At 46.3% G+C, this 26,910-nt stretch overlaps 1 protein-coding gene and 1 long non-coding RNA gene across 8 annotated transcripts; both read left to right on the plus strand.

Annotated features, from left to right (window-relative positions):
• Positions 1 to 17,079: 17,079 nt before the first annotated feature.
• Positions 17,080 to 20,175, plus strand: LOC109736146 (probable mediator of RNA polymerase II transcription subunit 26c). Its single transcript, XM_020295366.4, has 9 exons — positions 17,080 to 17,731; positions 17,838 to 17,906; positions 18,025 to 18,107; positions 18,225 to 18,298; positions 18,383 to 18,435; positions 18,794 to 18,836; positions 18,933 to 19,069; positions 19,545 to 19,638; positions 19,779 to 20,175. Exons 1-9 carry the CDS (start codon positions 17,375 to 17,377, stop codon positions 19,892 to 19,894), a joined length of 1,026 nt encoding a protein of 341 aa, XP_020150955.1. The 5' UTR covers positions 17,080 to 17,374; the 3' UTR covers positions 19,895 to 20,175.
• Positions 20,176 to 21,308: 1,133 nt separating this feature from the next.
• Positions 21,309 to 26,763, plus strand: LOC109736189 (uncharacterized). Of its 7 annotated transcripts, XR_006663980.2 has the most exons (5): positions 21,334 to 21,656; positions 21,882 to 21,989; positions 22,742 to 22,926; positions 23,774 to 24,006; positions 26,218 to 26,763. It is a non-coding gene; the product is annotated as an uncharacterized lncRNA (long non-coding RNA). The 7 variants fall into 7 exon arrangements; XR_006663982.2 differs by lacking the exon at positions 26,218 to 26,763 and having other exon boundaries at positions 21,309 to 21,656; positions 21,839 to 22,000; positions 23,774 to 24,106; XR_006663978.2 differs by lacking the exon at positions 26,218 to 26,763 and having other exon boundaries at positions 21,310 to 21,656; positions 21,882 to 22,041; positions 23,774 to 24,106.
• Positions 26,764 to 26,910: the final 147 nt, after the last annotated feature.

The raw sequence follows: 26,910 nt of genomic DNA on the forward strand, positions 1-26,910 counted from the left end.
CCAAGTGATTTTTTATATATGTGTCTGTATAAGCCGGATCAATTGGCAAACAGGATTCCGCTTTACAAACAGAAGCCCCCTATGTCACCACACATGATTGAAGAAAAACAACAGAGACCCCGCTTTAGCTGAGGCTTCGGATTATTAACTTGACTATAATATATACATTGTCATAACTATGTACATAAGAAGAGCCTGTGGCTCAAGTATAGTAAGGCCGAAGATGAGCGATATTCCACGGCCGGTTGGTCTCCTCCGATTTACGTGAGTCTTTGTGCTCTCGAACATCGATAAGGTAGTATGACCCGTTATGCAGATTCTTGATGACCACAAAGGGTCCTTCCCAAGGCGGGGATAACTTGTGCATATCAGTCTGATCCTGGATGAGTCGGAGCACCAGATCGCCTTCTTGAAAAGTTCTGGTTCTAACCCGGCAGCTGTGATAGCGACGCAGATCTTGCTGGTAAATCGCCGAACGAGCTGCTGCCATGTCACGCTCCTCATCTAACAGGTCAAGTGCTTCCTGTCGTGCCTTCTCATTGTCAGCTTCAACATAAGCCGCCACACAAGGCGAGTCATGATGGATGTCACTAGGGAGAACTACCTCTGCTCCGTAAACCATGAAAAAAGGCGTGTAACCCGTAGATCTGTTGGGCGTGGTATTGATGCTCCATAACACAGAAGGTAACTCCTCCACCCAACAACCCGGCGTCCGTTGTAAAGGAACCATGAGCCGGGGCTTGATGCCTCTCAGGATCTCTTGATTGGCTCTCTTCGCTTGACCATTGGACTGGGGGTGAGCCACTGATGATACGTCAAGCCGGATGTGCTCACGTTGACAAAATTCTTTCATAGCACCCTTGGACAGATTAGTGCCATTATCAGTTATAATGTTGTGTGGAAAGCCAAACCGGAAAATCACCTTCTTGATGAATTGAACCGCCGTAGTTGCATCACACTTACTGACTGGCTCTGCCTCCACCCACTTAGTGAACTTATCAACCGCCACCAGAAGGTGGGTCTTCTTATCCTTAGATCTCTTAAAGGGCCCAACCATATCCAGCCCCCAAGTCGCAAACGGCCAAGTGATTGGAATCATCCTCAACTCTTGAGCCGGTACATGAGCGCGCCGTCAGAATTTCTGACAGCCATCACACTTTTTGACCAAGTCCTCAGCATCAGCATGAGTCGTCAGCTAATAGAAACCGTGACGAAAGGCCTTGGCTACCAGAGACTTTGAACTGGCATGGTGACCACAATCTCCTTCGTGGATTTCACGCAAAATCTTACAGCCTTCTTCAGGAGACACGCAACGCTGAAACGCCCCTGTCACACTGCATGTAATTCTCCATGGATAATGGTCATTGACTTGGACCGCCGGATTATCTTCCTGGCCAAAGTTTCATCCTCCGGTAACTCGCCCCAGGTCATATACGCCAAATATGGGACCGTCCAATCTGGGATGCATGGAGAGCCGCCACCAGCTGAACCTCCGGATCAGGAACAGCCAAATCCTCTGTAGGTAGCTTGACCGACGGGTTATGTAAAACATCCAGGAAAACATTGGGTGGAACCGGTTTACGTTGGGAACCCAAACGGCTTAAAGCGTCCGCCGCTTCGTTCTTTCGCCCGTCCACATGGTCAACCTGATAACCTTTGAAGTGACCAGCAACAATATCCACCTCTCGACGATATGCTGCCATGAGCGGGTCCTTGGAATCCCAAGTACCAGACACTTGTTGAGCCACCAGGTCCGAGTCACCGAAGCACTTAACCCGGCTTAAATTCATCTCCTTAGCCATTCGAAGACCGTGGAGTAAAGCCTCATACTCAGCTGCATTGTTAGTGCAAGGGAACATTAAAAGGAGAACATAACAAAACTTATCACCTCGTGGGGAAGTTAACATGACTCCAGCCCCCGAGCCCTCCAATTGCCTGGACCCATCAAAATGAATAGTCCAATAAGTATGGTCCGGCTTCTCTTCTGGCGCTTGTAACTCCGTCCAGTCATTGATGAAATCCACAAGTGCCTGAGATTTGATTGCCGTCCGAGGCATATATTTTAACCCATGAGGTCCAAGCTCAATAGCCCACTTGGCAATCCGGCCAGTTGCTTCCCTGTTTTGGATTATATCCCCCAAAGGGGCAGAACTGACCACAGTGATAGGATGACCCTGGAAATACTGTTTAAGCTTTCGGATCGCCGTGAAAACTCCATACACCAGCTTCTGCCAATGTGGATACCTTTGCTTAGACTCAATAAGTACCTCACTGATATAATAAACCGGTCGTTGAACCGGATATTCCTTTCCAGCCTCCTTGCGTTCCACCACAATATCCACACTAACAGCCCGGGCAGTAGCAGACACATATAATAACAAGGGCTCTTTATCAACGGGAGTAGCAAGGACAGGCGGCTCAGCTAGCTACCGCTTTAGATCCTCAAATGCTTCATTGGCGGCATCACTCCAGACGAAGTCATCCGTCTTCTTCAGCATCTGATACAAAGGGACGGCCTTCTCTCCAAGGCGACTGATAAACCGCTTAAGGCTGCAATCCGGCCTGCCAAGCGTTCAACATCATTGACACACTTCGGTTTAGCCAACGAAGTAATAGCCTTGATCTTTTCCGGATTAGCCTCAATCCCCCTGTTAGACACCAGAAAACCCAAGAGCTTGCCCGCCGGTACACCAAAGACGCACTTGGCCGGATTAAGCATCATCTTATAAACCCGGAGGTTATCAAAAGTCTCCTTCAAATCATCTATCAATGTCTCCTCCTTTCTGGACTTCACCACAATATCATCCACATAAGCATGAACATTGCGCCCGGTCTGATTATGAAGACAATTCTACACACGTCGCTGATAAGTCGCCTGGGCACTCTTGAGCCCGAAAGGCATAGATACATAGCAGAAGGCTCCAAAGGGAGTTATAAAAGTTGTCTTCTCCTGGTCCTTAACTGCCATTTTAATCTGATGATAACCAGAGTAAGCGTTCAGAAAGCTCAAACGCTCACAACCCGCCGTAGCATCAATGATTTGATCAATACGAGGGAGAGCAAAAGGATCTGCCAGGCAAGCCTTGTTCAAATCTGTGTAGTCCACACACATGCGCCAAGTGCCGTTCTTCTTAAGTACTAGCACCGGATTAGCCAACCACTCAGGATGAAATACCTCAATGATAAACCCAGCCGCCAAGAGCCTGGCTACCTCCTCACCAATGGCCTTGCGTCTTTCTTCATTGAAGCGGCGGAGAAACTGTTTGACCGGTTTAATCTTGGGATCAACATTAAGAGTGTGCTCAGCGAGTTCCCTCGGTACACCTGGCATGTCAGAAGGTTTCCATGCAAAGATGCCCCGGTTCTCACGGATGAACTCAATGAGAGCGCTTTCCTATTTCGGATCCAAGTTAGCGCTGATGCTAAACTGCTTGGATGAATCGCCAGGAACAAAATCAACCACCTTAGTCTCATCAGCCGATTTAAACTTCAAGGCCGGATCATGCTTTGTAGTTGGCTTCTTCAAAGAAGTCATATCCGCCGGATCAACATTGTCCTTGTAGAACTTCAACTCCTCTGTTGCACAAACTGACTCAGCATAGGCCGCATCACCTTCTTCACATTCCAAAGCGATCTTACGGCTCCCATGTACTGTGATGGTCCCCTTATGACCCGGCATCTTGAGTTGTAGATAAACATAACAGGGCCTTGCCGTGAACTTAGCATAAGCCGGTCGTCCAAACAGGGCATGATAAGGGCTCTTGATTTTCACCACTTCAAAGGTCAAGATCTCTGATCTTGAATCATGCTCATCTCCAAAAGCAACCTCCAGAGCTATCTTTCCTACTGGATACGCCGATTTGCCAGGCACCACACCATGGAAAATAGTGTTTGACAGTTTAAGATTTTTATCTGTCAAGCCCATGCGACGAAAGGTTTCATAGTAAAGGATATTGATACTACTCCCTCCATCCATGAGCACCTTGGTAAACTTATACCCTCCGACCTGAGGCGCCACCACCAATGCCAGATGACCCGGATTATCAACCCTGGGTGGATGATCCTCTCGACTCCACACAATGGGCTGTTCAGACCAGCGCAAGTAATGGGGCACCGCCGGTTCAACGAAGTTCACGGCCCTTTTAGGAAGCTTCTGATCGTGCTTGCACAAGCTAGTGGTGAAAACATGATATTTCCCACTATTCAACCGCTTCAGGTTACTCTGGTAACCCGACTGCTGCTGCTGCTGACTCCCCTGATGATTATAACCACCCTGATTGCCTTGACTGTGTTGATTGCCATGTCCGCTTTGATTACCCTGAAATCCTGAGCCAGAACTGCCTCCGCCATAACCCGGCCCATGTGAACCGGGCCCATAACCGCCGGACGGTCCGTGATCATATCGGAAAAGATCCGAACTTTTGAACTCCCGCATAATAAAGCAATCCTTCCAGAGGTGCGTGGCTGGCCTTTCTCGCGGCCCGTGCTTCGGGCAAGGCTGGTTTAACAGGCGCTCAAGATTGGGACCTGATCCTCCACCCCGCGGGGGCGGTTTACCCTTACGACGCTGACCATTATCCTGCGTGTTGGTGTTAGCCACAAAATCTAAGTTGTTATCCGCTTTACGCTTACCACTGTTTCCATGACCCGCCGGGTTATGCTGCTGCCCCTTGGTACTGCCGCTCTTCTTTCCCTTTCCCGGCTTTTCATCATCAGACTCAGGGTCCTTGGTACTATCAGAGTCGGCATACTTAACCAGAGCTGCCGTAAGTGTCCCCATGTCATTGCAGTGACGTTTGAGCCGTCCCAACTTCAACTTCAAAGGTGTGAACCGGCAATTGCCTTCCAACGTTAAAACTGATGTATCATCGTTGATGCTATCCGATGAATGCAAAATTTCTGAAACCCGGCGCACCCAGTGGGTTGTTGATTCTCCTTCCTCTTGCACACAGGCAGCTAAGTCCACAATTGACATCGGCTGCTTGCACGTGTCCTTGAAATTCTAGATAAACCGGGCTCTTAACTCGGCCCATGACCCAATGGAGTTAGCGGGCAAGTTTTTCAACCAAGTGCGAGCAGTTCCCTCCAACATCATGGTGAAGTATTTAGCACATGCTGCATCATCCACATCTAGCATCTCCATCGCCATCTCATAGCTTTCAACCCATGACTCAGGGGATAAGTCGGCAGTGTAATTGGGCACCTTATGTGGACCCTTGAAAGCCTTGGGCAGCCGTACATTACGTAAGGCCGGGATGAGGCACGGAACCCCCAAAGAACTGGAAGTAACTCCTGGTTCCACCGAAGTTGTTAGACGAACCGGAGTAAGTTGACGGGCCACGTACTGCGCCGCTAACTCGACTTCTCGACGTGCCCTGCCATGATCCACCACGTTCTGAGCATCAACACCGCCACCCGCCGGGTTATGGCCACGAGGCGGATTACGATTCCGCGCATGGCTCGACACGGCCGGTTCATCCATATGCCTACTGTAACTCCGGCTTGGACGAGGGGTGGAATGAATCCTCTCGTGGCTGTACGAATAAGCCTGCTACTGCGTCAAAGCTGTCTGAAGGAGCTCTCTAGCCCGTCGTGTTTTGACTGCTACCGGAGACTCGCCTTCGATCGGGAGAGCTGCCAATCGTGAAGCGGCGGTGACTATGTTATCCAACGGGTTAGAGTAATGACCCGGAGGCGTTGGGACGTGCTGGGACAGGATATTGTTCTGACGAGGTGGGTCTATTGGGCGTGACTGAACCGGCGCTCCCGTTCCAGGTGCCTCCACCCGGTTTACTACTGGCGGGTTACTGGTCCCTGCTCCTGACGTGTCAAAGAGATTCCTTGCCTCATAAACCGGAGGCAGGTGAGATCGGTACCTTCTCCTCATGACATCATTTGACGCGCTCTGATCCAACATAAGCTGGTAAGCCTGTGCATCCAACTCAGCCCGCTCTGCAGCCATCCTGGTATCCTCAGCTGCCAGGTCTGCCTTGGCTTGAGTTATCTGATCCTTCACCTTCGCGACTTCCGCGTTATGCTCATCCTGATTCGCCGGGTTAACCTCCGCCGCTAGCAGCATTGCCAAAGCGTCAAATAAGTCAGACAAAACCTGAGCCGACGATCACGCAGGGCCTCCTGCCCCGGCAGCTGTCGCTGCTACCGATCCGGAAATCATTGCTGCTGCGGTCGAAGAGTGCTGCGCAGGCTGTGTACCGGCCATAAAGATCGCAACCCGGCTCGGCGGATCGAAGGGGTCTGGAATACTGTCGCCATCGGAGCAGCCCCCAATCCGGCCGTTTTGCAGTTGGTACAGCAACTCGGTCTCTCCGGTAGATGATTCGTCATCAGGGTAAATGACGGTTTCACCACCAGATGCCGATCTAACCTCAGATTCCGCTCCGTGGATGACTCCCACGAAGGCACGCTTCATGGCGGGCTGAGCCCAGGCGGGTCTCGCACACTGAGCCGTCTCGACGATGTCGGTGCAGATGTCCGGCTCAGTGCCCGGCTCGCCAATCTTGCCAATGAAGACGTGAATACCGCCGAAGGGGACCCGGTACCCGTACTCGATTGAGCCGGCCTCGGGGCCCCAGCCTGTGTTGTCGATGTAGAGCTTGCCGCGACGACTCTTGGTCATCCGGCCTACAGCATATCCCTTGAGCCCTTCGAAGTTGCCCTCTAAGAACTTGAAACCATCGTGCTATAGCCCCACGGTGGGCGCCAACTGTCGTGGTTTTGTCACGGCAGATGTCCTAGTGAAAGGACTTAGTCGTGGAGCCATTGCAACGGGTTAGCTTAAAGGGGTTAAAGCGGGACAAAAGGACACAAGGAGTTTATATTGGTTCGGCCCCTTGTGGTGAAGGTAAAGGCCTAATCCAGTTGATGTGGAATTACTAGGGTTTCGATGACCAGAGAGCGAATCCGCTATGCCTGGCTCTCGAGTTGTTGTTTCTTGTCACTAAACCGCCGCCGGGTCGTCCCTTTATATACACAGGTTGACACCCGGCGATTTACAGAATCCCGAGACCAACTCATCAACGTGTCCGGCTCGGTTTCTACCCTTTCTTATCTTCCAATACAAGTTACATAACATATGGCGGTTTATGTCTACAGGCCCTAATCCGCCCTTGGGCCATGGGCCTCCGTGTTAGATCTCCTCCGTAAGGCGCCTTACTCCTTGTCTTCATGGGCTTCAAATATAGATAAATCATTATGGATATAATCCGGCCCCTCATGGCCGGTTTATACTCAGTAGTAATATCCCCAACATTAATGGTTTCCTTAAGGAAGAATTGTATATGATGCAGCCGGAAGGTTTTGTCGATCCTAAGAATGCTGACAAGGTATGCAAGCTTCAGCGCTCTATTTATGGGTTGGTGCAAGCATCTCGGAGTTGGAACATTCATTTTGATGAAATGATCAAAGCATTTGGGTTTATGCAGACTTATGGAGAAGCATGTGTTTACAAGAAAGTGAGTGGGATCTCTGTAGCATTTCTCATATTATATGTAGATGACATACTATTGATGGGAAATGATATAGACCTTTTGGAAAGCATAAAGGCCTACTTGAATAAGTGTTTTAGGACCTTCGAGAAGCTGCTTACATATTAGGCATCAAGATCTATAGAGATAGATTGAGACACCTCATTGGTCTTTCGCAAAGCACATACCTTGACAAGATATTGAAGAAGTTCAATATGGATCAGCCCAAGAAGGGGTTCTTGCCTGTATTGCAAGGTGTGAGATTGAGCACAGCTCAATGCCCAACCTCGGCAGAAGATAAAGAAAAGATGAGTGTCATCCCCTATGCCTCAGCCATAGGGTCTATTATGTATGCCATGCTGTGTACCAGACCTGATGTGAACCTTGCCGTAAGTTTGGTAGGGAGGTACCAAAGTAATCCCGGTATGGAACACTGGACAGCGGTCAAGAATATCCTAAAGTACCTGAAAAGGACTAAGGATATGTTTCTCGTTTATGGAGGTGACGAAGAGCTTGTCGTAAAGGGTTACGTCGATGCTAGCTTCGACATAGATCTGGATGACTCTAAGTCACAAACCGGATACGTGTACATTTTGAATGGTGGGGCAGTCAGCTGGTGAAGTTGCAAGCAAAGCGTCGTGGCGGGATCTACATGTGAAGCGGAGTACATAGCAGCCTCGGAGGCAGCACAGGAAGCAGTCTGGAAGAAGGAGTTCATCACCGACCTAGGAGTTATCCCAATGCGTCGGGCCCGATGACTCTCTTCTGTGACAACACTGGAGCTATTGCCCTTGCCAAGGAGCCCAGGTTTCACAAGAAGACCAGGCATATCAAGCGTCGCTTCAACTCCATTCGTGAATATTTTCAAGATGGAGACATAGATATTTGTAAAGTGGATACGGATCTGAATGTCGCAGATCCGTTGACTAAACCTCTACCACGAGCAAAACATGATCAACACCAGAACTCTATGGGTGTTCGATTCATCACAATGTAACTAGATTATTGACTCTAGTGCAAGTGGGAGACTGTTGGAAATATGCCCTAGAGGCAATAATAAAGTGGTTATTATTATATTTCCTTGTTCATGATAATCGTCTATTGTTCATGCTATAATTGTATTAACCGAAAACCGTAATACATGTGTGAATACATAGATCGTAATATGTCCCTAGTAAGCCTCTAGTTGACTAGCTCGTTGATCAATAGATGGTCGTGGTTTCCTGACCATGGACATTGGATGTTGTTGATAATGGGATCACATCATTAGGAGAATGATGTGATGGACAAGACCCAATCCTAAGCATAGCACAAGATCATGTAGTTCGTTTGCTAGAGCTTTTCTAATGTCAAGTATCGTTTCCTTAGACCATGAAACTGTGCAACTCCCGGATACTGTAGGAGTGCTTTGGGTGCATCAAACGTCACAACGTAACTGGGTGACTATAAAGGTGCACTACAGGTATCTCCGAAAGTGTCTGTTGGGTTGGCACAAATCGAGACTGGGTTTGTCACTCCGTATGACAGAGAGGTATCTCTGGGCCCACTCGGCAATGCATCATCATAATGAGCTCAATGTGACTAATGAGTTAGCCACGAGATCATGCGTTGCGGAAAGAGTAAAGAGACTTGCCGGTAACGAGATTGAATGAGGTATGGGATACCGATGATGGAATCTCGGGCAAGTAACATACCGATAGACAAAGGGAATTGTATACGGGATTGATTGAATGCCCGACATCGTGGTTCATCCGATGAGATCATCGTGGAACATGTGGGAGCAAACATGGGTATCCAGATCCCGCTGTTGGTTATTGGCCGGAGAGATGTCTCGGTCATGTCTGCATGGTTCCCGAACCCGTAGGGTCTACACACTTAAGGTTCGGTGACGCTAGAGTTGTTATGGGAAATAGTATGTGGTTACCGAAGGTTGTTCGGAGTCCCGGATGAGATCCCGGACGTGACGAGGAACTCCGGAATGGTCCGGAGGTGAAGATCGATATATTGGACGAAGGGTATTGAAGTCCGGAATTGTTCTGGGAGTACCGGGTGACGACCAGCGTGACCGAAAGGGGTTTCGGAGGCCCAGGCAAGCGTTGGGGGGCCTTATGGGCCAAGGGGAGGGGGCACACCAGCCCACTAAGGGGCTATGCGCCCCTCCCACCCCATCTCACGTAACTTGGAGAGGTGGGGCGCCTCCACCTGGCTTGGCTTGGGGGGCAAGTCTCCCTAGGATTTCCCTAGGGAGATCCAATCTGCCTTGGCCGTCGCCCCCTAGGGGAAACCCTAGGGCGCCTCCCCCTCTACCCTTCCCTTATATATAGTGAGGGGGTGGGAGGGCAGCAAAAAAAAAACCCTAGCGCAGCCCTCCCCCTGTCCAACACCTCCTCCTCCTCCTCCGTAGTGCTTGGTGAAGCCCTGCCGGAGAACCACGAGCTCCACCACCACCACGCCGTCGTACTGTCGGAGTTCTCCCTCAACTTCTCCTCTCCCCATGCTGGATCAAGAAGGAGGATACGTCCCCGGGCTTCACGTGTGTTGAACGCGGAGGCGTCGTCCGTTCGGCGCTTGATCGGATCTTCCGCGATTTGAATCGCCGCGAGTACGACTCCATCAACCGCATTCTTGTAACTCTTCCGCTTAGCGATCTTCAAGGGTATGAAGATGCACTCCCTCTCTCTCTCTCATTGCTAGCATCTCCTAGATTGATCTTGGTGACATGCAGGAAAATTTTGAATTATTACTACATCCCCAACAGAAAACACGGCCACAACTCTAGCAGACGCTAGCCCTACTACACTGGCCATCTCTGATGCCCCAACTCAGCAGACCCCAACTGCAGCAAATAGTATGATGATGCCAGTTGACATAGCACCGGCTCTACGATGCAAAAACCCCATTCCAGCAAAGAGCACACCAAATCCAATTGCCAAACCCCTTTTCAAACGAGAGAGAGCCCCAATTGCAGCAAATAGGACTCTTGTTCCACTTCTTCCCAGTTTAGAAGATGAAGCTTATATTGTTGTCAGGAACTTTGTGCGCATCTTTCCTTCATGGAAAGATTATACCACAGACAAAGAACAATTTCCAATCTTCCTCCGCAACTTATGCGTAAGTAACGTACTAATGTTATTCATGGTAATTACTGCATATGTTTCTACTGACAGAAGACACAAGATTTTCATTCTTTTAAATAGGCGAGGACCAAACTGGATAGTCAAGACGAGCAAGTGTTGGTTGCACTTTTCAAGCAATCGTTGAAGAAGTATCCTTCCTACCCGAGTCAAGCGCACTTCAATGGCAAGCCTCTAAACAAAATTTATGTGATGTCTTCGGTGCTACATTTACCAGACAGTGACTGGAATAATCTTGTTACACAATGGTCTCGTCTGCGGCGTAAGGTACTGTCTATGATATCACATCACAATTTGAACTACATTTCTGCATGTGCCTTAACGTCTCACTTGTACGAAAACTGTTTGCAGAAGAACATTCATTCTCAAGGGACTACAGAATCTCGCAACTATACTGCATACTGCATTGCTCTTGTGAGTACCTCTTGCCCTATATGACCATACTTACTTTCATAGCTCGTTGATTATGTAGCATCACTGCACATGTTAGCCTCGTTATCCTCCATTTGGTGGACATAATAAGATCTGTATCGACTCTTACATAAATTTAGAATCAACCCAATGCTTTTGATGAGGTTTAGCTTTGCAGTCCTCTTGTAAGACTGAACATCGTCTATCATTGTACTTACATTAACAGCTACTCCCTCCGTCCCATAATATAAGAGTGTTTTGTACAGTACACAAGTGTTCAAAACACTCTTATATTGTGGGAAGAGGGATTGGTTCATTGTGTAGCATTCTGCATCTTATCTCCCTCGCCCACCATTTACTAAAAAAATCAAATCTATATTTAATCTTACCAAAAAGTTGAATACACAGACAATGCTAGTGCAGAAGTGTAGCCCATTGCTCTTGTCAGTACATTTTGTCCTGTCACGGTTGTACTTCCAGGGATTGGTAGTTGATTATGTAGCATCAATCTGCATCTTATCTTCATTATCCTCTATCCCTTCCAGTATTATCATATCTATAATTACTCTTTACAAAATGTAGAGTACATGCAATGCTTATGAAGAAGATTATGTGCTGAAATTCTTGAGTTATCCTTCCCTTGACATGGAGAAGGGCATTATAAAGCCAGTGTTAACTGTTCATGTAAGTCAGTCCTTCTAAAGCCTTTATCCTCAACTGTTGTTTAATTTGCTCATACTCCCTATCGTCAACTGTTGTTTAGTTTGTCGTTCCTATCAAAATGCATGTTCGCAACAACTGTAAGTTCCTAGTTTTAGTTGTAAAACCAAATTCCTTAATCATACCATGCACAATACTCAATACTCCCTATATGTATGCTTGTTTTTGTGGATCTATAATCCAGTGTGTGGTGGAGCAGCCCACATCTCCTGGTTTATCTTACTGATGTGGCTGATGATATGAACAACATGCCATGCACATTAACCAAAATAGATGCAATGATTGTCTTTCCCCTTCATCTATGCTTGTTTTGTTGACATGGTAATCCAGTAGTGTGGTGAAGCTCCCCGCATGATGAACAATGCCAAATTATGCTATTGATATTTTGAACTTACTCTTTTATTTTCTAATTTGAAATTGGATGGAATTGACAGCACAGTTACCATCTTTGTTTATACATGTACAAAACTTGTCATCTCTCTGCTTGTTTCAGGGTGATATGCCTGATGGCATGCACAAGTCTGCTAAAGGCTGTGAGACAAACCCAACATATATTGCAGCAAAGAAGGCAAAATATCTCGAAGATAGCGAGACAAGCCCAAAGTCTTGTCTTGATGCAGTGTTCAAGTTACTTGAGACTAGCAGTCAGACAAGCTCACAAAATTTGTTGTCTGAATTAGTTCGACTTCTTCAGTCCCAAGTTCTAGCAGAAAGGCATTCTGCAACTCAACTTCGACTTGAAGTCCTATCTCTAAGAAATATTGCAAAGAACACCAATGAGAACCTGCTACTTCTTGAGCTTGCGTTCGTTTTTTCCTTGAAGAGGAAAGGGTGATGCAGCAGAGTAGAGTAAGTATTTCCCTTAGTTTTAAGAACCAAGGTATCAATCCAGTAGGAGACAACGCACAAGTCATCGAATACCTGCACAAACAAACACCAACTTGCACGCAACGCGATAAGGGGTTGTCAATCCATTCACGGTTATTTGCAAAGTGAGATCCCATAGAGATGGATAAACGGTAAAGTAATATTTTTGGTATTTTTGGTTTATGGAACGGAAAGTAAAAGATTGCAAAGGAAGTAAAAAGGAAACTACAATTGTAGATCGGAAACTTATATGATGGAAAATAGACCCCGGGGCCATAGGTTTCACTAGAGGCTTCTCTCAAGATAGAAAAAATTACGGTGGGTGAACAATTATTGCCGAGCAATTGATAGAAAAGCGCATAATTATGACGATATCTAAGGCAATGATCATGAATATAGGCATCACGTCTGTATCAAGTAGACCGACTCCTGCCTGCATCTACTACTATTACTCCACACATCGACCGACTCCTGCCTGCATCTAGAGTATTAATTTCATAAGAACAGAGTAACGCATTAAGTAAGATGTCATGATGTAGCGGAATAAACTCAAGCAATATGATGAAAACGCCATCTTGTTATCCTTGATGGCAACAATACAATACGTGTTGGCTCCCCTTCTGTCACTAGGATCGAGCACCGCAAGATTGAACCCAAAGCTAAGCACTTCCCCCATTGCATGAAAAACCAATCTAGTTGTCCAAACCAAATCGATAGTTCGAAGAGACTTGCAAAGATATAAAATCATGCATATAAGAATTCAGAGAAGATTCAAATAATATTCATAGATAAGCTGATCATAAATCCACAATTCACCGGATCTCGGCAAACACACCGCAAAAGAGTATTACATCAGATAGATCTCCAAGAACATCAAGGAGAACATGGTGTTGAGAATCAAAGAGAGAGAAGAAGTCATCTAGCTACTAGCTATGGACCCGTAGGTCTGAGGTAAACTACTCACGCTTCATCGAAGAGGCAATTGTGTTGATGTAGAAGCCCTCCGTGATCGAATCCCCCTCCGGCAGGAAGCCGGAAAAGGCCCCTAGATGGGATCTCACGGGTACAAAAGGTTGCGGCAGTGGAAAAGTGTTTCCGAGTCGCGTTGACCATGAACATCCGGTGTCACCCAATGACGGTTGACTAGAGCAGAGTCGCTGGACGACCGGCGTCCTTCGGACGATCGGACCTTCGCGAGCCTCCGGACGTCCGGAACCCGTCGGACGTCCGACGCCTGTCTGCGCACAGTGTATGGGGTCGAGGCCCATGTGCCCATTCGACCCCCTAGACTATATACACTCCTCCTCCTCCCTCTTATTAGGGTTAGCATTGGTTTAGCTCATTTGAGATATAGAGCTTTGCTCATCCACTTGATACATACTCCATTTGAGACCGAGGCCTCCGCGGAGAAGATCCCAAGTGGATTCAAGCCCCCGCAAGGGAAGATCCCCTAGTGGATTCAAGACCTACTCTTGGAGAAGAACTAGCTACTTGTATCCTCCCTTTGTTTTGTTTGAATCTTGTATCACTCTTTATGTTCATGGATCTAGCACATGTGTGATCGTTTCTCGTTGATTTGAGTGTTTCCTCTCGTTTCCCCTCTCGTGTGTTCTTCATGTTCTTCGTGGGAACCCCTCCAAATTGTGAAAGATCGGCCCCTAGGGTTCCACCCTACATCAGTTAATGTTTCTGCAGGACTGAAGGGACATGCGGTACCACCCCGGTAGAGGTGGACTTGAGTTCCCGACAGTCTCTTGCGAGTCGAGTTGACCATGAGGGTACCCGCGAGTTGATGTGTAGTCGGGTTGACCTGGAGGGTACCCGCGAGATCTCTATGTGGCACGGCCGGGCATTTCGGGCCCTTACCGTAAATCCATGAGACGGGGCGATGGGGTCACATGACCATGAGTCTCTGCTCGTTACCGTGCGCTCCCAATACACTAATGGTTTGGATATGTGATCTGAGTAGGCCTCTGGCCTTTTCGCACTGACCACCATGTGGGAATAAGTATGGGCACTCTGCATCGTATGTATCAGTCGAAAGCTCTTCGAACATCAGCGGTTGAGCGGCACGCGCCCAGGTGGTCCGCGTAAGCACCTGCTTTGTTATAGAGGTAGCCTAGTGCAATGGGCGATGAGCCCAAGACCCCTGCGCACTTAGGATGTAGACCAGCGTGCTGGCCTCTCTGTTGAGCCTAGGTAGGATTGCGGTGTGTTGATCGGCCGAGGCCGGTCATGACCTGATGTGTGTCCGGCCAGAGTTGATCGAGCGTGTTGGGTAAGTTGGTGCACCCCTGCAGGGAAGTATATCTATTCAAATAGCCGCGTCCACGGTAACGAATGCTCGAAGTTGTATCCCGATTGATACAACTAGAACTGGATGCTGAGGCATGAGAAACGGATATGATGGCTCCGGGATTGCTTTCTCGCAGGGAGTCGAGGAAGGATCTCTGGGCGTGTTTACTACAACTTACTTGCTAAATATAATATGCTATTCTTTAGTCTTCTAAATGCTGCAAGATTCTTGAAGGTGCTAGTCTTCGATAGGCTAGGTCTTTCCTATATTCTGGCATTTCTGCAGTCTAGTCCAAAGATATAGCCCCATTCCTTTGATACCGATGCATACTTAGCATAGTTCTGATGTAAGTCTTGCCAGTACTTTGGATGAGTACTCACCGTTGCTTTGCTACCCTCTTTTCCCCCATATCCGAGTGTTGCGATCAGATGACGGAGCCCAGGAGCGAGATGCCACCACCGACGACTACTACTACCCCGAGGGTGCCTACTACTACGTGGAGACCGACAACGACCAGGAGTAGTTAGGAGGCTCCCAGGCAGGAGGCCTTGCCTTTTCGATCGTTGTTGCTTTTGCGCTAGCCTTCTTAAGGCAAACTTGTTTAACTTATGTGTGTACTCAGATATTTTTGCTTCCGTTGACACTTGTGTTTTCGAGCTTATGTATTCGATCCCTCGAGGCCCTTGGCTTGTAATATGAAGCTTATATTATTTTAAAGTGGTGTCTAGAGTCGTGTTGTGATATCTTCCAATGAGTCCCTGATCTTGATCGGAAATATTTGCGTGTATGATTAGTGTACGATTGAAAAGGGGGCGTCACGTGTGACATTACCTGTTGAGCATGACAATCTTGTTGCATGCGTTCTCCTCACTCGACGACCACGTCACACGACGACCCTCACCATCACGTCTATCTTCAGCAAATCAACATGGTAGATATAGAGGTGAGTGGCAGAAACTTAACTGAGGGACAGGTATCAACAACTCTAATACAAAACTGCTCAAACTCAAAAAACTTTGGAAAAAGGGAGGCATCTAATCCCAAATCCTTCACCTTGTATGCGTGCCCCTGGCTGCACTGGACGTGCGCTCCTACTCACAGCTGGACATGTGTTCCTGGCATGGTCTTCTGGCTGGTCAAAACATCCAACCACTGACAAGCAGAGATTTGGCATGGACACCGTCAGGGCACACCCGAGAAACGGCGGAAAGCAGGTAGCGTCGATGCGTCGATGAGCAGGAAGGTTGCGAAGGAGAGGAGGCCACTCGAGGGCCAGGGCCTGGTGGCGGAAATCAGGTAGCATCGATGCGTCGATGAGCAGGAGGGTTGCGGGGGAGAGGAGGCCACTCGAAGGCCAGGGTCCGCCCCGACATGGTGTTGGTCGTTACCATACTCAAGTAGCTCCAAGATGTAAGTAAAGCCGCGGCCGCCGCCGATAGATTCGTAGATGCGCGGCAGCGGTGAGGCGGCGAGATCGGCGTCAATGGCTGCTGGCCGCTTGGGGCGCCCCGCCGCTGCACGTTAGGCAAACTCTTCGCCACCGGGTGGTGGCGCCACACCATCACAAACTCCCACCGGCGCTGAACCGCAACACCGGCACCTGGACCTCGACGGCGCCGAGCGCTTCATTGGAGGATCCGTGGAAGTCGGCTTGTTTTTTTTTGGCGGGGTAGGGGAGGAGATAAGGACGTGTGCGTCCACCCGATCTATATTAACAAAGGTGGATGTGTTTGAATCGGTCTTCTACTCAGTCGGGGGACATAAACGGCTTTGTTACGGGGCCTTGGGTGTCCATGCAAGAGCCTACTTGAAAAACGTAAAAAGGCGACGAAAACATACGAAATTACGATGATAAGAAACGCTTCTTCTTTTAATAATAGCTGTAGATTTATGCAGAGCACCTCGTTCAAGACGACATGGTCGGAACCACCGGAGGAGACCAAAAGCCGACTTGCTCAAGTCGAGCTAGAGGTCCAACAGCTCAAGGGAAGTGCCGCAAAAGGCATTCCCTTGTCAATATTCTTGAAGAAAAAATGATGCCCATAAAAAAATACAGCAATACTTCCTTTGTAAAGAATGTAAAGAAATATAAGAGTGTTTAGATCTACTAGTAAACTACGCTCTACTAAACGCCCTTATATTTCTATTATTTTTCTTCTAATTACCCGACCAATATGCCAACCTTTAACCAACCACCACCATCACGCCCTTAGCGGGTCCGCGAGCTCGCTTACCGGATCCAGACCAGGCGCGCGTCCAATTTCCCCAATCCCGGCCCCATTCTCCCTCCTCCAATCCAAATCGCCGCCTCCCACCACCAATCCGTCCCCTCACATGGCTGCGCTCCACTCGGCGGCGGGGCCGCGTAGTCCGTCTGCGTAGCGATCGGACCTTAGTGTTTCGGTGGTGCGCGCCGGGTTGCCTTATCGGAGTTCGTGGGTGTTGACTACCAGGGCGAGCGGATGGACGCCGACGGTCGCCTCCGGCGCGCGCTCTCCGCCTTCGGGGGCGGAGACGTGTGGGACCTCGTCGATGCCGCGCTCGCCGCGGCCGCGCCAGCCGACCTCCGCGCGCGCCGTGACGGCATCGTGGAGCGGCTCTACGCCGGGGGCCGCTGCCGCAATTGCGATGCCCCCGAGAGTCCACCGCAGCCGCCGCGTCAGCCGGCTGAGGCGGCTTCTCCGGCCTGGCAGGAGGAGGGGGAGGAGGAGGAGGAGGCCGACGTGGATGACCTCGGCCTGGAGGAGGAGACCGACGAGGGCGGCGGCTTGGAGAGCAAGATCCTGGCGATCAAGGACTTCTTGGAGGACCCCGACCAGGTCCTTGAAAAGATCCCGTTTTTACCGGTTTGGAATCAGTACGATTTTGCTCGGGAAAGCTCACTTCTTCTGTTGCAAACTGTACCTCTGTATGGTTTCGTCACAGTCGGAGGAGGAGCTCGTGAGCTTGCTGCAGAACCTGGCAGACATGGACATCACCTACAAGGCTCTCCAGGTGATCTTTACTTTTTCTGTCCTTTCTTTTAAAAGTTTTGTCTGCCTTACGAAGGGAAGGATTAGTTAGCTGGTTGCTTTTGCTTGGAGTGAAACCCCTCGTGTTTCTGGTTGTGCAGGAGACGGACATCGGTCGACATGTGAATGGCCTGCGCAAGCACCCTTCGGGCGACGTCCGGCAGTTAGTGAAGCTGCTCGTCAGGTGAAGAACAACAAGCCAGAGTATATTGCTAATTTTGTGTCATAAAATGCCAAGGTAGAAGTGCCTTCTAATTGTGTTTTGGTTTTTGTGTATTTTGTGCTATGCGCCTCTGTGAAGGAAATGGAAGGAGATAGTGGACGGCTGGGTGCGGCTTCACAACTCCGGCGGTGATGGTGGAAACTCGATCCTAAGTAAGGCATCGTGCTCAGTTCCACAGTTGTTTCGATTTATTTTGTTTTCCAGTGATAATTTCGGTTGATGATTCATGGTGGCAGCTGATGGTGACTCTCCTGAGAAGACTCAAGGCAAAAGCTACCAAAATGCCCGGGTAGTCTATTCTTCCACAATCCAAACATGTCGTTCCACACTAATGGAGACTGGTGTTTTGGTTCTTGCTTTGGAATGATGATAATTAAGCTCATGACAAACTTAGCTTTTCTGTAATGCGGAGACAGATCCTTCTATTTGGTGGGTAGTATTATGCCAAAAATGTTTCTAGCCCATTTTTTTCTGCTAGTTTACCAAACAAACCACAACTTTGCTACATGGTAACCACACTTTCCTAGGTCCTTGGAAAGGGTGAAAAAATGGGCCAACTATAACATGAAATTGCTCATTTGATTGACATGTTTTGGTTTAATATGTCTTTTGTCTACAAATTCTAAGATGGACACCTTTGTTTGCAGGTTTCAGACTTCAAGTATACGCCCAGCCCACCACAGAGGCACAGTGAGTCCCCATCTGTTCTTAAGAGTTTATATGTGAAGCTATTTCAAGATGTAATAATGTGGCAACTGAAACTTCGTTTCATTGTTTGGACCTAAGGTGGTTCAGAGCGGTCTAGGAATAACAATGGGTTTGAGTCGACACTGGAGAGGCGTAGAGCAAGCCCTGCTCCCACGTATCATACGAAGCAGAACAATGTCAATAACTATACAACTACTTCTTCATCTGCTCCAGCTGTAAGCCTAACCAGATCATCCTCTCGATAATTTTAATCAGCTCATTCATCGTTGTACAGAGGTCATGCACTTGTTTTTGTTCAGAAGAGCAGTAGTAGCGGAAGAAGGTACACAATTCTTTTACCACTAATCTCAAGGCCCCTAGCCACACATGTTCGCACGACACATCCTCCATTTTCTTTCTAGATTTGCCACTGCTGGAGCGTGTCAACCAGCGTGGGCCGAAGATGTTGCCATTTGTTAAAACTTAAAAATAAAGCTGCATCATCCATTAATCATTGACCTTATCATGCAAAGTAGTCGGGAACAAGAACTTGTTTTTGACTTGTAGTGAATCAAATCGTATGGTACACATGAAACTAGAGGTTTTCTCCAGTTCAAAAAAGCGAGGGAAGGTTTTTCTCTGCTTATTTCTCGCTAAACTGTACCCACGGTCCTATACACCCAGTTTGATATTCGCAAACATGGTTTGCAGAGGGCAATGAGGGAGCAGAAGGATAATCATTTGGACGAGAAGCTCGATTCAGCCAGAAAGAGGCTTCAAGAAAATTACCAGGAAGCACAAAATGGTATTAATTTCATTTATATACCTACTTGTATTTCCCCTTCAATTTGCCATGAACACAGTGGATGAAATCAATTTCATTCTGATTGTCTTTTAAGTTTTTTACATGTTCCCCCTCTTGGTATTTCTGCGGCCTTTTTGCAGCGAAAAAACAGAGGACGATGCAAGTGCTGGATATCCACGACATACCCAAGCCGAAAAATAAAAACACCTTCATCCGCAAGCCTGGTGGAGGTGGCCTCCCTGGCCGACATCGGTGACCTGGCAAACATGCAAATTCTTAGCCACGGCAAGGTTCAAAATGAAAAATAAAATAAGCACGAAAGGTTTATGTTTGTTCTTTTGTTTAGTTACACTGGTTATTTGGTTCGCTGAAATATTGTCCAGCACAACAAAGCCAAGGTTATATATACTAGTACTACTGATAAAAGGACCAAGGTTATATACTGAGAATTTGTGCTGTAGCTTGTTCTTTTTTAAGAGGTCTCTTGAATGTACCTGGAAGTTTTTAATTGAGAATTTGCGTTTGTGTTGACGTTTATCCATTTTATCGTTATAAAGGCGTACTGCCGTCCCTGATTTTCGTTATACTATGTTTTACGGTCTTTTTTGAGGAGTTATAGAAATTGCAAGTCGTGCATGGTTGATGTTGAATCGCTCGCTCAAGGCACTGTAAACCGGACTTGTGCATTGATGCTCTATCCGCGGAAGCTCAAGCTCTGAAGTTTGGGCTCCAGTCGGCACAAAATGTAGGTTTGCAACAAGCTGGTTGTAAACTTGAATCTACTACCACTATAAAAGAAAGAAAGGGGCAGATCCAAACAATCACATCCATTCATCGTCAAAATCTAATGGCTCTTAATCCTTCGATGTTTAACACTACAAGCCACTAACCCATCAATCCTTTGATGTTTAACGCTACAAGCCACTAACCCATCGATCGCTTACCCTTACCCTCACCGTCGCTAAAAAAACACCGCAAACACGACCTATCGCCCCCGATGGACGCCACAACACGGCCGCACGACCTCTCCCCCAACTGACGCCACAGCACAGCCGCAGGCTGCACGACCTCTCGCCGCGGGAGAGAGCCGCCCCTGGAAAAACGACAAATTTGACTTGTGGATAAAAAGATTTCACAAAATAAACCGTTGACAAAAAAATTTCATCCAACTGACCCTTTTGTGTAGCGCCCGACAGCTAGGCGTCCCACTACACTGTGCAGCGCCTGACTGGCGGGCGCTACATGCCTAGCCAGCGTCGCATCCCAAACTGTCTAAAAATTACTAAGTCAATGTGCAATGTCTAAGAGCTAGGCGCTATACTGTCTAGTGTAACGTCTAGCGCGTAAGCGCTGCACTATGTAGCAACCATATCGATTCCCTTAGTTTGCTTCGGCGGCGCACGCTGTACAAATGCACAAGCTGCGAGTTGCGCGCCTCCGATCGCTGCTCGATGGCGGCAGAAAGCCCGTCCAGCCTCGCCTTGAACTCCGCACGCATACTCCCTCCGATGGTCCGCCGCATGTCAACAGCTCACACAAGTTAACCCCGGGCATCAGTATGCAAGGAATTTTTGTCGTTTAGTTTCTTGTCATTTAGAGCGTGCACGCTGTCCTACTGGTGCGTATTTTGGAGATCTTTGGAATCGACTAATTAATACTCCGTCCGTCCGTCAGTGTGCAGCGTGCGCCGCGGGAGCAAACTGTGGGACTCCATTGCTACGCAGGCGCTGCGCTCACACTGATTTAGTAATTTTTAGGTAATTCAGGATGTAACGCTAGTCAGGTGTGTAGTGCTCGCCTGTCAGGCGCTGCACAGTAGCGTCTAGCTGTCGGGCGCTAGACAAAAGTTCCTCCCTTCCCTGCAGGAGAGAGCCGCCCCCGCCGTTCCTCCTCTCGCCGCGGGAGAGAGCCGCCCCCCCCAGAGCCGCCGCGGGAGCCGCCGCGCCCTTCGCCGCGGGAGTTGAGCTTCAGCTTGGCCTCCGCCCCGCTGTTCCTCTTCTGCTTCCCGTCGGCCGCAAGTAAGTTTCTTGTACACTGAAGCTCAACTGTTCCTAATCTGCAGAATACAAACTACCTACCTTTTTGCGTTCTGATGAATTTTGGCCCTCTTAGACTCTGTTTCACATTTGCCTTGCGTTTCAACCAAAGGGATTGAGTTGCCTTTCAACCAAAGGAATTGATACAAATGCATTGTGAACAGCTAGGTGGTAACAAAGGGATTGATACAAATGCATTGTGAACAGCTAGGTGGTAACATAACATCAATTGAAGTGGAAAGATGGGGCTGCGGCAGCGTGCCAGACTGTCTTGGGCTCCCGTCCACTGTCGTAATCAAATCACAACCATTGTTGGTGAGGCTTCAGTTAATATTCCCATCTTCCTAGCCACTACAACGATAATCGGGTATCTATGAGTCATCAAACTGAAGTTGGCTTCTTCATCTGTATTTCTTAGATGTGTGCCGAGATAGTAGCGAGGCTTTGTTCTTATTTCTAATAATTAGATGCAGATATTTAGACATTTGCTTCAGTGATTACAAACTGAAGAACGTGGACTGATTTGTTAATTTAATTGTCAAATTTGGTGTTGTCGGATTTCTATTTGCAGATCAATATTTAGTGCATGAGAAGCATGTATTGTATCATTTTCTTCTGTCAATATTCAGTTTGAACCAATTAGGCGAACAATTAGTGCTAATTTCTATTCATACGTGGTCTCTGTGTATAGAGGCTCCAAGAAAGAAGGATGGTTGTGTAATACGTAGTCATGTATTGGTTCATTCTTTTCCACTTACAAATGTTTTAAGAAATCAATTAGCCTGCTTCGAAGCTGGGGACCCATGAGTGTTATTGTGCAATTCCAGCTTCCAGATTATAATGAGGATCATGGAGCTGTAGGTAGAATGCAATGACTTACAGTAATGTCTATTGACTTGGCAAGAGGTTTCTTATCAAACTATTCACATCTTATTTATATTGTCCATGCTATTTAAAGGTGAATAACTATCTTTCACAATTGTGTACATTTGGTAAATTATTGTCGTCCCTACGTAGCAACTTTCAGTTTATATAGAGAAATTATTTTATGACACTACATGATTCAGGGAGAACATACACACGATTGGGACAAAAAAACATGGGGTGCCGACAAATGGGTGCCTCTCTCAGAAGGGATCAGGTGGAGGCTCACCGGCTGCAGCGATGGCCACTAGCGTGAGCTGTGAAGCGCGTGGAGGCGAGAGCCTCATGGCCTGTTGATACCGCGCATAATTGCAACCCTCCAATTCATGTAAGTTTTTGGATTGTGTTCTCAGTTGTCTAAGTTGTTATAGACGCGGATAGTGTGCAAAATGGTGGAATGGAAAGACCGATATTCTGACAATGTGTGAGAGATTTATACTGATACTGAATTGCTAGCTGCTTGCCGATGGGAAGCTATCATTGATAGAGCATTCAGCTGGGGGATCACGCTCACGCAAGTACATGGAGGAATTCGAGACGTCTGACATAAGTTTACTACTCCCTCCACTTAAATGAATAAGGCGCACACACATTTCAAAATCTAACTTTGACCATCAATTTAACAGCCGGGGGTATTCCTCCTTTTCATAAAAAAATCAATTTAACAAACCAAATGTGGGTTATACCTAATAAAAGTTATACCGTTGAGCTCATATTTGAGAAAAAAATTAGTACTACCTTCGTGCGGAAATACTTATCGCTCAAATGGATGTATCTAAACATATTTCAGTTCTAGATACATCCGTTCGAGTGACAAGAATTTCCGGACGGAGGGAGTAGTATAATTTTCAAGTCACATAAGTTGCACTTTGAGAAAGGATAAAATAAGCAGGCTTGATCTCTCCCTACTCCACGTTAAAGAATTCTGATTCAGCCGATTCCCTGTTGAATGCTTGTGTTTCGTACTTTCATTTAAGTTGCCTCTTTCTTCATAAAAATAAGTGTACTGTCTTTTGTGTTCCACATATCACATTTGATTTGATCTTTGTGGGGCAGAATAAATATTGTATGTTTTACATGTGGGTTGATGCACAGAAGTCATTTGTTGCACATCTTTATTCCTACAAGCTTTACTATTATAACTTGATAGCATGTGGAATTTTGGATAATTGCAGCGCCTCACCCCGCTCCACTCCATGCCAGCCCCACAGTCATGTTATTGAACATTGGAGAGAAACTGAGCACCACTTTTCACTTGAATTAGAAACACCAAAGGTTTGGGATTATGCTCGTGACAACTATGTCCATCATGTATTGTGTCCAAAGCAGATGGTATGTGTTCATATGTAATGGTGGTGCAGTAATGGATGAAGCTCTATTGAACAGGACAGTTAAGCTGTAATCTATGGTATGTTTCTATGTATTTTCTTTTACAAATGTGCTACTTCTCTTCTTTTAGATTGTTGGATAGTACACTGATCTGGTCGACGTTTATTACCAGCTTATAAGTTCATTGTGACTCTGGTTTTGTGCTAATGTAGTACTGATATAAGTCACTTCTGCTAGAAATCAAAGGGAATTAAATATAAGTTTCTGCTACTGCATGATACCTCCGAACGTTACACACAAAGCTTGATAAGTGCACTGAAGAGAAACATTTTCTTGATGAAGTTGTTCCGGTTTGTAACTTTTGTAGGCATAAACAAAATCTGGACACTTTGGTTTAGCGGTGAAGTTGTTTCATGCCATTGTAATTTATAGTGGTTTTGAAAAAATAAAGTTGCATGTGCTGGCTAATTCTGCATGTGTGTATTTTCTTGTAACTTCTATACCTTTCTTTTTTGCTCTTTTAGGAAAACCATACGATGATTTTGATGATGCACTTATAAGTAAAAAAACAGATTATATCCTTCAATTCCATTCATTTTATGTGGTGTCTTTGTGTGGGTTTCGAAGGCAAAGAGTTGTGTGGTACACATGATGAGACTGAATGCTGCCATATGTTTTTAACTGAAGTCCCTAAAGCTTCTTAGGATCTCTTTGATTCACATGATTATTTGATTATCAAAATATGGGATTAAGAAAAACCTAGGTACCATATAATTGCGTTTTACCTATCCCTTGTTAAGCCTAAAAATTGGATAGTCTCTCTTTAGTTCTCTTTCCCCCGCATTTTAGGCATATGTAACAATTTTAACAGATGAAATCATAACTAGAGGTCTGAGAGGATGGATTTTTTTTCTCCAATATAGAGTACAAAGAATACTTCAGGAAAAGATCCCCGGGCTTCATATCCATAGAAAATCCTATGTAACTCTTGAGAACCGAAGGATCCCTGTATATATCTAACTGTAGTAATTCATATATTGTTCTTTTGAGAGACATTCCAAAATGGAGTACAAAGAATCCTTCGGGAAAATATCAAACCATCTCCATAGGGAAAAGATCCTTAAGATTCGTATCCTCGAAAAATCGAATGAATCGAAGGAACCCTACCTAACTTTGTTTATTAGTTGTTCTTATAAGAGACGTCATACATATGTAGGTCATTAGATTGTTTATTAGCACATTGCTAGAGAATCTTAAAATGGTGTCCTCATATTGTTAGATATGCTAAAGAAGTGAATAATTGTGTATCAGCACATTGCCAAAATCTTGATTCTTTTGCTTTTAGTTTTATGCACTCATGGTACGGGGAAGAACTAAATCAACCAATTTGCAGGGTCAATATTCATTGTTTCATGATTTTTTTCTACTAAGCGAAAATTCCTAAGATAATGACTTTTATTCTCATTCACGATGTTTGCCAGTTAAGGAAGCAATTTATGGTGCACCATACTTAGCTTCATCGACAATGAAGTTGCACACAAAATTTCCGTTGTTGTACGAGAATTAATTACATGTATTAAGAAATAATGAGGTATTTATGTTTTTTTGGCTTTGTGCATAGCTTGCCATGTTAAAGTGTTTTCTTGATTTTTAGTACTTTTTAATGCGATCAAAATACCTTCGTATGCATGTTAATTCTGACATATCTTTGTAATATTAGTCGAGACGTGCATTTGCACGTGCAAGCTTACTAGTAACATGGAAGGTAATAGAGGTGATGAACAGTGGAGGACGATCCCCTGTGTAGCAGCGGCAATGTTTGATGTTTGTGATATTCCAACTGATGTAGAGAATGAAATAGAACAGCCCATGAACTAGCAAGGATGGCCAGAGGTCCTTTGTGTAGTTTTTTTTAACAAGGCAAAAGATTTGCCATTTTTATTGATTATAAAAGGGGAGTTTTAACAAAGACCTGCGAAGCAGGGAGAAGAGAGTCTACTCTCGTGGCCCATTGAATACGGAATCTTGATCTCGTCAGAAGAAAGTTATTGTGGTAATTGAAAATATCTTGGATCAAGAGGAACGTTTTTGGTTACAGAGAGGATGGGTGAATTGGCTGATGCACGGGGATCGTAATACGTCGTTCTTTCATAACGCTGCCACGGCGAGGAAAAAAAGAAATAATATAAACAGAAAAGGAATTGACGAATCACATTACTAGATATTTTACAAAGCTTTTCATATCGGAAGTGCAGCAGCCGAATCAAGATGTTTTATCACTTGTCTGTAGGAGAGTGTCAAAGGAAATGAACAATGCTCTACTTGCCCCTTATACTGCGGAAGATGTTCACAAGGCTTTATTCGATATTGGGGACTTGAAAGCTCCAGGGCCAGATGGACTCCATGCTATCTTCTATAAAAGGTTCTAGCCCATGCTAGGAGAAGACTTAATTGAGGAGGTTCTGAAAGCAATCAACACATGCACTATCCCGAAGGGTAGGAATGATACGGCGATTGTGATGATTCCTAGATTAATACACCAGAGAAGGTAACCCAATTTAGCCCGATCAACTTATGTAATGTGGTATACAAAATAATTGCAAAAATGGTGGCTTCTCAATTGAAGGCATTTTTACCAGAAATTATTAGTCCAACATAGAGTGCATTTGTACCGGGTAGATTGATAACGGATAATATTTTAGTGGCCTACGAATGTTTTCACACAACCAAGAACAAAAGAGAGGGTAGAGAGGGCTTGTGTGCTATAAAACTTGATATGCACAAAGCTTATGATAGAGTTAAGTGGCCTTTTTTGAAGGAGATTATGTTGAAATTCGGTTTTCGTCGAGAGTGGGTTAATTTGATTATGCAATGCGTCTTAACTGTAGAATACAAAGTAAGGATCAATGCAGAGGAAAGTGAGAGATTTAAGCCTATGAGAAGGTTGAGACAGGGGGACCCGCTATCACCATCCCTCTTTCTA

This window comes from Aegilops tauschii, chromosome 5, assembly GCF_002575655.3.
Source record: "Aegilops tauschii subsp. strangulata cultivar AL8/78 chromosome 5, Aet v6.0, whole genome shotgun sequence".
Lineage (NCBI taxonomy): Eukaryota > Viridiplantae > Streptophyta > Magnoliopsida > Poales > Poaceae > Aegilops > Aegilops tauschii.

What these genes read in the sequence shown, in the direction of transcription:
- LOC109736146 (XM_020295366.4), top strand. Translation starts at nt 17,375, where the DNA reads ATGGACGCCGACGGTCGCCTCCGGCGCGCGCTCTCCGCCTTCGGGGGC. An exon ending in TCTTGGAGGACCCCGACCAG is followed by an intron (nt 17,732 to 17,837) that starts GTCCTTGAAAAG and finishes GTTTCGTCACAG; the next exon opens with TCGGAGGAGGAGCTCGTGAG. An exon ending in TGGTGGAAACTCGATCCTAA is followed by an intron (nt 18,299 to 18,382) that starts GTAAGGCATCGT and finishes TCATGGTGGCAG; the next exon opens with CTGATGGTGACTCTCCTGAG.